This window comes from Salvelinus alpinus, chromosome 8 (genome assembly GCF_045679555.1).
Source record: "Salvelinus alpinus chromosome 8, SLU_Salpinus.1, whole genome shotgun sequence".
Classification (NCBI taxonomy): Eukaryota; Metazoa; Chordata; class Actinopteri; order Salmoniformes; family Salmonidae; genus Salvelinus; species Salvelinus alpinus.
This window is the reverse complement of record NC_092093.1, coordinates 74,886,432-74,899,572: the sequence shown is the minus strand read 5'-3', so window position 1 is coordinate 74,899,572 and position 13,141 is coordinate 74,886,432. Positions and strand designations below refer to the sequence as shown.

The 13,141-nt window shown below is 44.2% G+C and overlaps 1 protein-coding gene across 3 annotated transcripts in view; it reads left to right on the top strand.

Annotated features, from left to right (window-relative positions):
• Nucleotides 1–13,141, top strand: part of cnbd1 (cyclic nucleotide binding domain containing 1) — a 58,087-nt gene that overhangs the window by 32,955 nt on the left and 11,991 nt on the right. For all 3 annotated transcript variants that reach the window (XM_071415103.1, XM_071415104.1, XM_071415102.1), the window contains 4 exons: nt 1,424–1,569; nt 3,877–3,974; nt 4,291–4,428; nt 4,655–4,787. In XM_071415103.1, coding sequence (XP_071271204.1) covers nt 1,424–1,569; nt 3,877–3,974; nt 4,291–4,428; nt 4,655–4,787 — 515 coding nt within the window. The remainder of the gene's footprint in view (nt 1–1,423; nt 1,570–3,876; nt 3,975–4,290; nt 4,429–4,654; nt 4,788–13,141) is intronic.

The following is a 13,141-nucleotide window of genomic DNA, read 5'->3' as shown; positions in this document are numbered from 1 at the left end:
GTCAAATTGGAGGGCCAGTTGCCCGGACCTCTGGCAGTCTCTATGGGGGTGCCACAGGGTTAAATTCTCGGGCCGACTCTTTTCTCTGTATGTATCAATGATGTCGCTCTTGCTGCTGGTGATTCTCTGATCCACCTCCACGCAGACGTCACCATTCTGTATACATCTGGCCCTTCTTTGGACACTGTGCTTACAAACCTCCAGACGAGCTTCAATGCCATACAACAGTCCTTCCGTGGCCGCCTCCTGCTTTTAAATGCTAGTAAAACTAAGTGCATGGTCTTCAACCAATTGCTGCCCGCACCCTCCCGCCCGACTAGCATCACTATTCTGGACGGTTCTGACCTAGAATATGTGCACAACTACAAATACCTAGGTGTCTGGTTAGACTGTAAACTCTCCTTCCAGACTCACATTAAGCATCTCCAATCCAAAATGAAATCTAGAATCGGATATCTATTTCGCAACAAAGCCTCCTTCACTCATGCTGCCAAACAATTCCTCGTAAAACTGACTATCCTACCGATCCTTGACTTCGGCGATGTCATTTACAAAATAGCCCCCAACACTCTACTCAGCAAACTGGATGTAGTCTATCACAGTGCCATCTGTTTTGTCACCAAAGCCCCATATACTACCCACCACTGCGACCTGTATGCTCTCGTTGGCTGGCCCTCACTACATATCCGTCACCAAACCCACTGGCTCCAGGTCATCTATAAGTCTTTGCTAGGTAAAGCCCCGCTTTAGCTCAGCTCACTGGTCACCATTGAAACACCCACCCGTAGCACGCGCTCCAGCAGGTATATTTCCCTGGTCATCCCCAAAGCCAAAACTTTCATCCCCAAAGCCGCCTTTCCTTCCAGTTCTCTGCTGCCAATGACTGGAACGAATTGCAAAAATCTCTGAAGCTGGAGTCTTATATCTCCCTCTAACTTTTAAGCATCAGCTGTCAGAGTAGCGATCACTGTACCTGTACATGGGCAATCTGTAAATAGCACACCCAACTACCTCATCCCCATCCCCTCATCCCCAACCCCCCAAAAAATCCATTTTAATTCTTGGTTGTAAGGCAACAAAATAGGAAAAGTGCCAAGGGGGTGAATACTTTCGCAAGCCACTGTATACGCACACACACGTACACACACTCACACATACACCAGGCAGTTTTAAGGGGTTGTTTGATTGATAGTTCTAACATTTTCTGGGCTCAGACGTACTGACACGTCTGCATCCTAATTGCCCGGTCATCATCATCTCTCCAAATTAGTAGAGAAACACCCAGCGATCATCATCAATTAATGCACACGTGTGCACGTCCGTGCTCCCATGCACACGCAAAAATACACTGTGTGTGGTCATTTTTTGGGGAGTATTGAAAAATGTTGCTTTCTCTCTCTCTCTCTGTGTGTGTGTGTGTTAGCCCTATAGAGCGGTCCCAGTTGGAGCACCATTCTATCCATAAGATGCTGAAGGTGTTCCCGTGTCTGACAGCCCACCTCTCCAGACATGAGTTACAGCAGATCAGCACCATCGCCATCATAGAGACCTGGGATAGGGCACAGATCAGTGAGTCCCACACACACACACCATATATTTCTTGCATTGTAAACTTAAACATGCTCTAGCATAGCATTGGCAATATATAATTTTGTCTTTGGAAAACTCCCTGCATTTTCCTGAATACTGCGTTGACACATAAATGCATAAGAACACAGCCTTATTTAGAGCGTTTTCTCACACAAACACCGAGAGAAATACTCATCCAGGTTTTTATAAGGCCTTGATTTTGTTCTCAGGTATTCATTCTAGTCCATTCCCATGGTCTTTAACAGGAGATGCTGTCTGTCAGAGAGCTCACAGTCGGTGTTATAGCTACTGTTTGTCTTAAGAAGTACTGGAGGGCTGTGCATGCGGTGATGTTATTGATTGAGACAGCACTATTCCAGTGCTGTAGACCTCAATCATCCCAAATTCACCATCTATTATTCATGCTATTCAACAGTAATCTGAGTACATCACACGTGCTTCTAGGCTGTTCTATCTATCACATTTCACTGGCGGAGGCTGGTGGGGATAGACAAACAACAAACTCTCATCACGCATGCCTAAGCTGATACACACACACGGTTATACATTATGCATAATGTTCATGCGCACACACGCATACAAACACCCTTCAGCCTCACCCCAAAACACACCCCTTCACCCCAAGAAGTACATCGCTCCCTTCACGCCCCTGCCCACAGTGCATCTGACTGTGAACATACAGTACTGAAATGGAGTCTTTTTGCTTCCCTTCTGTGAGGCCTGACTGGTTTCACAAGAGCAGTTTTATCTGTGTCCGTTTCTTTTCATCATTCATCCCTCGTGTGTGCGCGTACACCGTGTGTGTGTGCGCCGATTTGGGCAGATTGAAACCCCTCTAGCTACTCTCTGAGATAGAACATCTACAAGTGGTGGTGAGATATGCAGCAGAGCACCGCAGGGAAATATAGAAGCTGCTTGTATATGAAACTCTGCGAGCTAGTTTGGCTTCTGAAATGACTGTCATCCATAGAGGCAGGCAGCACTATCAACGGAATGCTTAGACTCAATCCCCTCTCCTGTTATGTTTGATTTGGTGGTTGGATATTGCTTTTCTGTTACCTTTCCCAGGAGCTTGAGTCGGGAGGCTGATATTTTTGTAGATTTTGATGAGGGGAGAGAAGTACTCTATATTCTAGAGAGGGAAATGAATACTTTAAATAAATTGATCTCTGCTTATGTACACACAGTGTATATATATATATATATATATATATATATATATATATATATATATATATATATATATATATATAGTACCAGTCAAAAGTTTGGACACACCTACTCATTCTAGGGTTTTTCTTTATTTTTAAGCGCAAACCAGATGGGATGGTTTATCACTGCAGAATGCTGTGGTAGCCATGCTGGTTAAGTGTGGTTAAATTTGCCTTGAATTCTAAATAAATTATCTTCTTATTGGTGTTCTTTAGTAGTGGTTTCTTTGCAGCAATTTGACCATGAAGGCCTGATTCACACAGTCTCCTCTGAACAGTTGATGTTGAGATGTCTGTTACTTGAACTCTGTGAAGCAATTATTTGGACTGCAATTTCTGAGGCTGGTAACTCTAATGAACCTATCCTCTGCAGCAGAGGTAACTCTGGGTCTTCCTTTCCTGTGGCGGTCCTCATGAGTGCCAGTTTCATCATAGTGCTTGATGGTTTTTGCGACTGCACTTGAAAAAACCTTCAAAGTTCTTGACATTTTCCAGATTGACTGACCTTCATGTCTTAAAGTAATGATGGACTGTCGTTTCTCTTGGCTTATTTGAGCTGTTCTTGCCATAATATGGACTTGGTCTTTTACCAAATAGGGCTATCTTCTGTATACCACCCCTACTTTGTCACAACACAACTGATTGGCTCAAACGCATTAAGAAGGAAAGAAGGCACACCGGTTAATTGAAATGCATTCCAGGTGACTACCTCATGAAGCTGGTTGAGAGAATGCCAAGAGTTTGCAAAGCTATCACCAAGGCAAAGGGTGGCTACTTTGAAGAATCTCAAATATAAAATATGATGGCAAGGTTTAATGTCTGAGACGTGTGATGTGATAAGCTATTTGAAACGTTCTGAAAAGACGAGACCGGTGCATTTGGGATAATTGTTTTGCTGTGAGAGAGATGTTTCTGTCTACTATAGTGTACTGGTCTAAAGTAGTGCACTATATAGAGAATAGGGTGCCATTTGGGATGCAGACAGATTATGTGATGTTCCTCTATGTGATGGACAGAGGCATTTCTTAACTTTTTTTAGTTTTTATAACACTTTAACATCCCTTTCCTCCTGCAGTGTTTGGACACAATGGATTCTTCCTCATCCTGAAAGGTTCAGTAGCTCCGTACACTCAAGAAAGATCCAAGGAGGCTGTTGATCCAAAGGGCTCAGTGGTAAGCAACCACACCATGGCATTGCCACAATGTTACTCCGGAGTGTTAAAGATGGTATCTGCAGTAGGGAGAAACGGCGACACTGGCCGCCTCACCACCATTGTTATCGTTTTTGTTGCCGAGCTGAGGAGCATCGTGCAGCATGGTAAAAGCGGAAAGAACGGTGTTCGTCGTTTGCAGTGACTTCTCTGTTGTAATCTCGCAATCGAATGTGGCTGTTTCACCATTAAGGATTCTTTAAGCTTTAAGGTATTTTCACAGTTTTCGTTAGTTGATTGATTTGTTGGTTGATTGAGTGATCGATTGCGTGTTTCAGATAGGTGTGGGTGGCAGCTTTGGATCGTTTGAACCTCCTGCAGGTACTGAGGCAGGCATCACCATCCAGTGTACATTAACACAGGAACCCTGCGAGATCCTGAAAATCTCCCACTCAGGCTACGCCAAGCTGAAGAAGGTGAAGGAGCTACATTTATCCAAAATGAATATGCTACGTACCTGATTTATATGCATACCAGCATATGTGACTGTATTAATCAACCACAAATACAAGTTACTTATACTTCCATATGTTTCAATGTCTTTAGACATCCCCTAATGTTTTCAACTTTATTTGTACACTAAGACATGTGTCCTTGCCCACTGTCTTGAATCTGTATTGTGCTGTATGTCTCTTGTTGTAGGAGATCTTGGCCCAGAACTATGCTCTGAAGGAATCTCTGATCCAGGGTTGTCACTTCTACCTGCATTGGCCCAAGCTCTCCATCGATAGGCTGGCCAACCTCATCCAGATGAAGAACTTACCAGCCAAACACGGTACAGTTCAGTAATAACCTCCCCTCAGTCAGCCAATCACGGTAAACCCATTTCTGTCACCCAATTATGGTACAGTAATACCCTCAGTGAGCCAATCACGCTAATACTCACCTCACAGTCAGCCGATCATGGTAATACTGTACTACTACCTTATTCGAATCATGGTAGTACATGGTAATTCCATAGTGCATGGGAGTTAGGCTGTGTGTTCCTGTAATGAATAAAATATGTTCTCTTTTCCACACATTTATCTCTGTATGAGTTAAATTAAATCCCTTTGTTGTTTTTTATCTGGGAAAATATGATACATCATTTATGAAATAAGTCTTTGTAATGTGTGGCAGTTTTTTTATTACATCTTTATTTGGCAGTAATTAGGGACAGATGCTGTATGCTTCATTGAAAACAAGACAGACTTAGACCTAGACGCAGATGGTTGCATATGAAACAGAGGTTACTATCGTATACCACTAGATCTTAACAACTTCAATACATTGTCAAAGCGACATGAACGGCTTATGCATTAACTTCCCCGCCCTAGTTTGTGCCGTCTGCCAAGCAAACAAACACAAACAAGGCGACAGTAAACATGTCGTCCCCCACAAATGATACAGCGCCCCCCTTCGGCCAATCAGTGTAATTTGTGTAAATGGCGGATCTCTCTCGTCCTCTTGGGACAGTCAATGTCATTTTGTAAATGCCGGATCACTATGGCAAGACGCATCATTCACCAATTTCATCACTCTGAGTCAAACAGATCAAGAGATATAAATAATTGCCAGTTATAGCAACAACGGGTGGTCAATATTAATATTCTTGCACATGTTGAGTGATGATAGTGTTTGCAACATGTGTGCCACATTTTGTTACAATACGAATATCCTTGACTAATTTCTATTTATTAATGTGCTAGAGCACGCCTGCTTGAATATTTATTCGTCAATATCAGCCAAATTGTTTAAGGTAGTAGTCTGGAAAAAAATTGCATTGAGATACCTTTGTCCATAGATGTCACGTATGAAGTTTCGTGCAGATTGGTCATTCGGGGCCAGAAAAGTAGCGTTTTGCCCAAGATTTTAAATGGAAGAAAATCAATCATGGCGGACCTTATGGGTCCTTGAGGGAAATGTGTTCTTTGTAAGAAGAGGGACCTATGTACCAAATTTCATGACTAGGTCAAATGGGGTGAGGGGCGTGACCTTTTAAAGTTTGCTTTTTCAATCTCCTGTTATAGCGCCACCATCTGGCCAATCAGTAAATGCCAGATCTCTGACAAGATGCATCATTCACCCAAGTTTAGTCAAAATCGGGCTAGTGCTGTCTGAGATATTGCGTGACTAACGTACTAATGGACAGAGACAGATGCACAGTCCCCTCCCCAATTTAATTTGGGGGGACAACAAATTAGATCCATCCTCTACTTCTGCCTCTCTCTCTGTCTTTCTCTCTTCTTTCTCTCTAGCCTCTACCTATTCCATCTTTAGATGTAGTCGAGGCGACAGGAGAGCATATGGCGAACGTTGAATGGCGACGTTACCCAGTGCAGCTAAAGGCACCGTACCAAATGTTTTATATCAAACACTTAACTCAGAACCTTGTCTTTTCCACTACTTGTAGTGCATGTCATCATCACTGATCCCCTCCCTCTTCTCTCACCTTTCTTCTTGTCTTTTAAGGAGAGAGAGAGCCAGGGCTTTCCTACAGCTCCCTCCATCCCCATTTTCCTCTTCATCCCCTTCATCTGAATGCAATGATACATTCCCTTTATCAGAGGGAGAGTGAAAGAAAAAAAATGGTGGATGTGCATACGTGTATCCGCTAGTGATTGGATATGTTGGTTGGAGGGTAAGGGTGGGGTATAGGATAGTATCATACTGTCAAACGATAGGATCTCATTGCAGGCTGGAATAAGCCGAGCGAGTGGTGTGTGCTGTGTGTGCCGTTCGTTGATTGCTGTAGGGCCGATCTCTAGCTCTATTTGCCTAGTGGGGAAGCTGAAGCTAGCCAGCCGGCTGAATCTGGCTGGATCTGGGTTTATGTATCCTGGATAGATGAACGGTCTGCCTGGAGGGCAGGACTCCTGTCCTGAGGTTTGTACAGATGAATGACTTGTTTACATGCTGCTGCCTATCATCAGAGGCCTAGTCTGCCTCCCAAATGGCACCATATTACCTATTTAGTGCACTACTACCCATAGGGCTTTGGTCAAAGGTGGTGCACTATATAGGGAATAGGGTGTCATTTGTAATTCAACCCTATAACACAATATCCCCATTTGTCTCTCTGTACTTTGGCCTGTGACATGGAGAGGATACCTTAACCATCTGGCTTACCTGCCTGCCATGTTAACCTATACGGACGCCTAAGCCTGTCTCTCGATCCCCAACAGGCTACTTGATCACCTTGATTGGCTCCATGTTGATGCTTCAGTGGCTTTGAGAGGGATAATGTAAAGGTTTGTGAGAGCAGAATGAAGACTGTGATCTGCTGATGCCACCATAGAGACGTTCAACTACTGTCTGAACAGACAATAACTCTGGAGGTTAGGCCGGGCCATGACATTTGGGGCCATCTCAATTTGGGGCACCTCTGTTAAAGTAATAGCCATTTTAACATTTTGATGCATCCTAAATCTCTCTATGACCCCTTCCCTCACATCTGTTATGTCAGCGCCTGTATACAGTACTATAGGTGACATTTACAAGTCAGTGGAGAAAGGCAGTGTTACAGAAGGCTATTGCCTCACCACTGCAGTGGGACTCTTCATCTCAGAGGGGTGTGTGTCTAACTCTGGTGTTAACACTTCATGTCACCACAGGCACAACTGTCCTACAGTAGCTGCTTCAAGTTTCCACATACTGATCCTTTGTCTATATGAGATGACCTCAGTCACAGTGAATGTGTTGGACAGGCTGCCTGGCCGGCTGACTGACTGACTGGCCGACTGGCTGGCTGGTTGCTTTAACTGCGCCAACAGCTCTCCAGGCTGGCTCTGGTCCATCCAGTACCCTTTTTACATTACTATGCGTTTCACATTGTCCTTTCCAACATGGTTCAAGCAACTAAGGAACTGTAGTTGTGTAACCAAGCCAGGTTCGGCTTGGCTCGGTAGTGTAAAAAGGGTACATTCGTTTCCCTTCTGGCTCCAACACAACAGAAACAGCAGTCTGGCTGGAGACCAAGGCGTTTTCCCACGCGAGGCTTTTTCAGAACGTCCGATAGACAAGACTGTCTGTATGGGAATACTGTGTCCCCATCCCAGACGGTCATGCTTGTCCAAGAGCTCTCCTCTGGAATGTAGTCCTCTTACACACGCGGGCGCGTACAAACACACACACTGCACATAGTCTGGCAGATTGTTTTACATTGATTGTTCACGGGGATCAAACATCCAGCCGGTATCTTAATCCAAGCAAGAGATGGATTACATTACGCTTTGTGTGTAAAGTGGCTGATGGATATTTTCATAGTGGTGCATGGCATGAATGAAACACATGTTTTCGGGGTATTGTAAAGAGTTGAGTGATTCACCATGCCTTTAGCTTAGTCTTACAGACTCGCATACGTCTTCAGCGAGGTATCCTGTTACACTTAATTGAATATGACCGCTCTGCCTTATGACGTACATCGAATGCCTCCGAGGCCGACAGGTAGAGTAGTGGTTGATCACAAGCAGATAAGTATGCTTTTCCCCTTCCTGGAATCTGGTGAAGCCAAGACAATTTCGACGTATACTGGTAATAGAAAATAAAACGGTTAATTTAGAAAATATCCCTTTCCTTCCGTTGTAGGCATTTCCTCTTCTTAATAATTCTCAGCTGTCATCTTTGTGCCCTTCTCACCCCTTCTTCAACCACCTCACCCTCCTCCCCTTCTCCAAACTGTGGCAAGGCTCTACTATCCATCATTGGCTGATTATTGTTTCAGAGAGCTCATTACTGTAGACGAGGGCCTCAAACAGACTAATAACTGACTATTAGGGCCCTATTAGAGTGGCTAATTCAACCCCTATTTGGATTTCCTCCCTCCGTCCCTATATACAGTGAATGAGGTCTACCACAGTGTTTGGACAAAACTCCCTTCCGAATCTTTCTCTGTCTGGCGCATGAATGCACATGCACACACAGAGGAGAGGAGAGAGGGTTTGGCTGTCCCCCATCACACCAGTAAAAACACTGGCATTAACTACCCATTAGTTCTGTGACAATCAAAAGTCTGTCAGGCAGCAACTTAAACGTTAAGGGGAGAGGACAGGGAGGCTAGAGACGATATGGCTTGTCAGTCAAGAGGTACTATCAGCTCCAGGAAAGATTATGGACTGCACGCTTGTTGTTTTGATTTCACGGTAGATGCTGTATGCTTGGAGATATAGTAAGCACAACCAATGCACTCTGATGTATGGGAAAATCACACCAAAGACAACCTCACACTAACCCTGCCATCTAGCAGTTTATCCTAAATACCCTGCACATTGCCTATTTTTCATTTTCTATGTGAAAAATGATAACAATACAGACATGGCCACTAAATTAACCTGATCGCCAGGGGAAAACAGCCCTCTCACTTAATATGTGACGGCAGTTTGAGTGAACCTTGGCCCCAGCCTGTTCTGGAGAGAACATTGACTATGACTGTGTTAGAAATTATACCCTGTTCCCTATAAAGTGCACTATTTTTGACCAGAGCCCTATGCGTCCTGGTCAAAAGTAGTGCACTAGGGTATAGTGTGATATTTGGAACGCAGACTTTGACAGAGAGTTGGAGCAGACAGACACAGTCCAGGGGATCCTACTGGGTAATTTCCCAGGTGAGGCCCTGTTAACTGTTTGATTATTCTGGGGCCTGAGTGAGTGAGAAAGGTCAAAGGGGATCTTGAGGTTCTGAGGTCTTAAATAAAAGCTGCCAAGCATTTCATTGGAATAGGCCGGGATGAAATTAGGCCCTAGAATGACACACACACACACACACACACACACACCATGGCTCCCCCGGTACTGGGGAGCACACATAACAAATGGGCCCCGTTTGTCCAACTTTCCCCTACATAGAGATAGCGTTTAAAAACACCTGTCAGCGCTAATATACCGTGTTTCTCCTAGCCGTTAAAGGCTAGAGGGCCGTGAATCAATATAATGCTCACCTCCCAATGTACACAAACCAAAGATTTGTCACATGACAAAATAATCCTCCAGCACAGACTTTGGGGCCTCTTGCTAAAACAAGAGGACTTCTTCTGTCATTTACAGTGTAGCCTACTTTCTTTTCACAATACTTTTGGTAGATTTTGTCGGTTGTGATGCATTAGTCAAAGAAGCGGTGGATTGGGTGTTGCTGTGGGGGTTAGTAGGATGTGTGTGTGTGCTTGTGTGTGTGCGCGCAGTAACCCCAAGAGTGTTCGAGGCGATGAATAGACACATAGAGTACAGCTTCAAGTAAGGTTAAGAGGGAGGTGTGTGTCTCTTTGTTAACTACAGCTGGTGAGCGATCTCTAATGCTAAGGAAGTCTCAAGGTTTTACTCGCCTGAGTTAGAATACCTCATGATAAGCTGCAGACCATACGTAGGAGTCTGTTTACTTGAGCGAGCTAAGGCCGCACTCAAAGAGCTGTATAGGGCCATAAGCAAAAAATAAAATGCGCATCCAGAGGTGGCGCTCCTAGTGGCCGGTGATTTTAATACAGGGAAACTGAATTCTGTCTTACCTCATTTTTACCAGCATGTCTCCTGTGCAACTAGAGGCGACAAAACTCTAGATCACCTCTACTCCACACACAGAGACACATACAAAACTCTAGATCACCTCTACTCCACACACAGAGACACATACAAAACTCTAGAGCACCTCTACTCCACACACAGAGACACGTACAAAACTCTAGAGCACCTCTACTCCACACACAGAGACACGTACAAAACTCTAGATCACCTCTACTCCACACACAGAGACACATACAAAACTCTAGATCACCTCTACTCCACACACAGAGACACGTACAAAACTCTAGATCACCTCTACTCCACACACAGAGACACATACAAAACTCTAGATCACCTCTACTCCACACACAGAGACACATACAAAACTCTAGATCACCTCTACTCCACACACAGAGACACATACAAAACTCTAGATCACCTCTACTCCACACACAGAGACACATACAAAACTCTAGATCACCTCTACTCCACACACAGAGACACATACAAAACTCTAGATCACCTCTACTCCACACACAGAGACACATACAAAACTCTAGATCACCTCTACTCCACACACAGAGACACATACAAAACTCTAGATCACCTCTACTCCACACACAGAGACACATACAAAACTCTAGATCACCTCTACTCCACACACAGAGACACATACAAAACTCTAGATCACCTCTACTCCACACACAGAGACACGTACAAAACTCTAGATCACCTCTACTCCACACACAGAGACACGTACAAAACTCTAGATCACCTCTACTCCACACACAGAGACACGTACAAAACTCTAGATCACCTCTACTCCACACACAGAGACACGTACAAAACTCTAGATCACCTCTACTCCACACACAGAGACACATACAAAACTCTAGATCACCTCTACTCCACACACAGAGACACATACAAAACTCTAGATCACCTCTACTCCACACACAGAGACACATACAAAACTCTAGATCACCTCTACTCCACACACAGAGACACATACAAAACTCTAGATCACCTCTACTCCACACACAGAGACACATACAAAACTCTAGATCACCTCTACTCCACACACAGAGACACATACAAAACTCTAGATCACCTCTACTCCACACACAGAGACACGTACAAAACTCTAGATCACCTCTACTCCACACACAGAGACACGTACAAAACTCTAAATCACCTCTACTCCACACACAGAGACACGTACAAAACTCTAGATCACCTCTACTCCACACACAGAAACACATACAAAGCTCTCCCTTGCCCTCTGTTTGGCAAATATGATCCTCTATCCTCCTGATTCCTGCTTACAAGCAAAAACTCTAACAGGAAGTACCAGTGACACCCTAATTACAGAAGTGGTCCGATGAAGCGGAAGCTAAGCTACAGGACCGTTTCGCTAGCACTGACTGGAAAATATTCCAGGATTCATCCGATAACGTTGAAGAGTTTACCACATTAGTCACCGGCTTCGTTAATAAGTGCATCGTCCCCACAGTTACCGTACGTACATAGCCTAACCAGAATCCATGGATTACAGGCAACATCCTCACTGAGCTAAAGGCTAGAGCTTCCGCTTTCAAGGAGCGGGTCACTAATCCGGACACTTACAGTTGAAGTCGGAAGTTTACATACACCTTAGCCAAATACATTTAAACTCAGTTTTTCACAATTCCTGACATTTAATCCTAGTAAAAATGCCCTGTCTTAGGTCAGTTAGGATCACCACTTTATTTTAAGAATGAAATGTCAGAATAATAGTAGAGAGAATGATTAATTTAAGCTTTTATTTCTTTCATCACATTCCCAGTGGGTCAGAAGTCTACACATACTCAATTAGTATTTGGTAGCATTGCCTTTAAATTGTTTAACTTGGGTCAAATATTTCGGGTAGCCTCCCACAAGCTTCCCACAATAAGTTGGGTGAATTTTGGCCCATTCCTCCTGACAGAGCTGGTGTAACTTAGTCAGGTTTGTAGGCCTCCTTGCGGGCACACGCTTTTTCAGTTCTGCCCACACATTTTCTATAGGATTGAGGGCAGGGCTTTGTGATGGCCACTCCAATACCTTGACTTTGTTGTCCTTAAGCCATTTTGCCACAACTTTGGAAGTATGCTTGGGGTCATTGTCCATTTGGAAGACCCATTTGCGTCCAAGCTTTAACTTCCTGACTGATGTCTTGAGATGTTGCTTCAATACATCCACATAATTTCCCTCCCTCACGATGCCATCTATTTTGTGAAGTGCACCAGTCCCTCCTGCGGCAAAGCACCACCACAACATGATGCTGCCACCCCCGTGCTTCACGGTCGGGACGGTGTTCTTCGGCTTGCAAGCCTCCCCCTTTTTCCTCCAAACATAACGATGGTCATTATGGCCAAACATTTCTATTTTTGTTTCATCAGACCAGAGGTCATTTCTCCAAAAAGTACGATATTTGTCTTCATGTGCAGTTGCAAACCGTAGTCAGGCTTTTTTACGTCGGTTTTGGAGCAGTGGCTTCTTCCTTGCTGAGCGGCCTTTCAGGCTATGTCGATATAGGACTCATTTTACTGTGGATATAGATACTTTAGTACCTGTTTCCTCCATTATCTTCACAAGGTCCTTTGCTGTTGTTCTGGGATTGATTTGCACTTTTCGCAC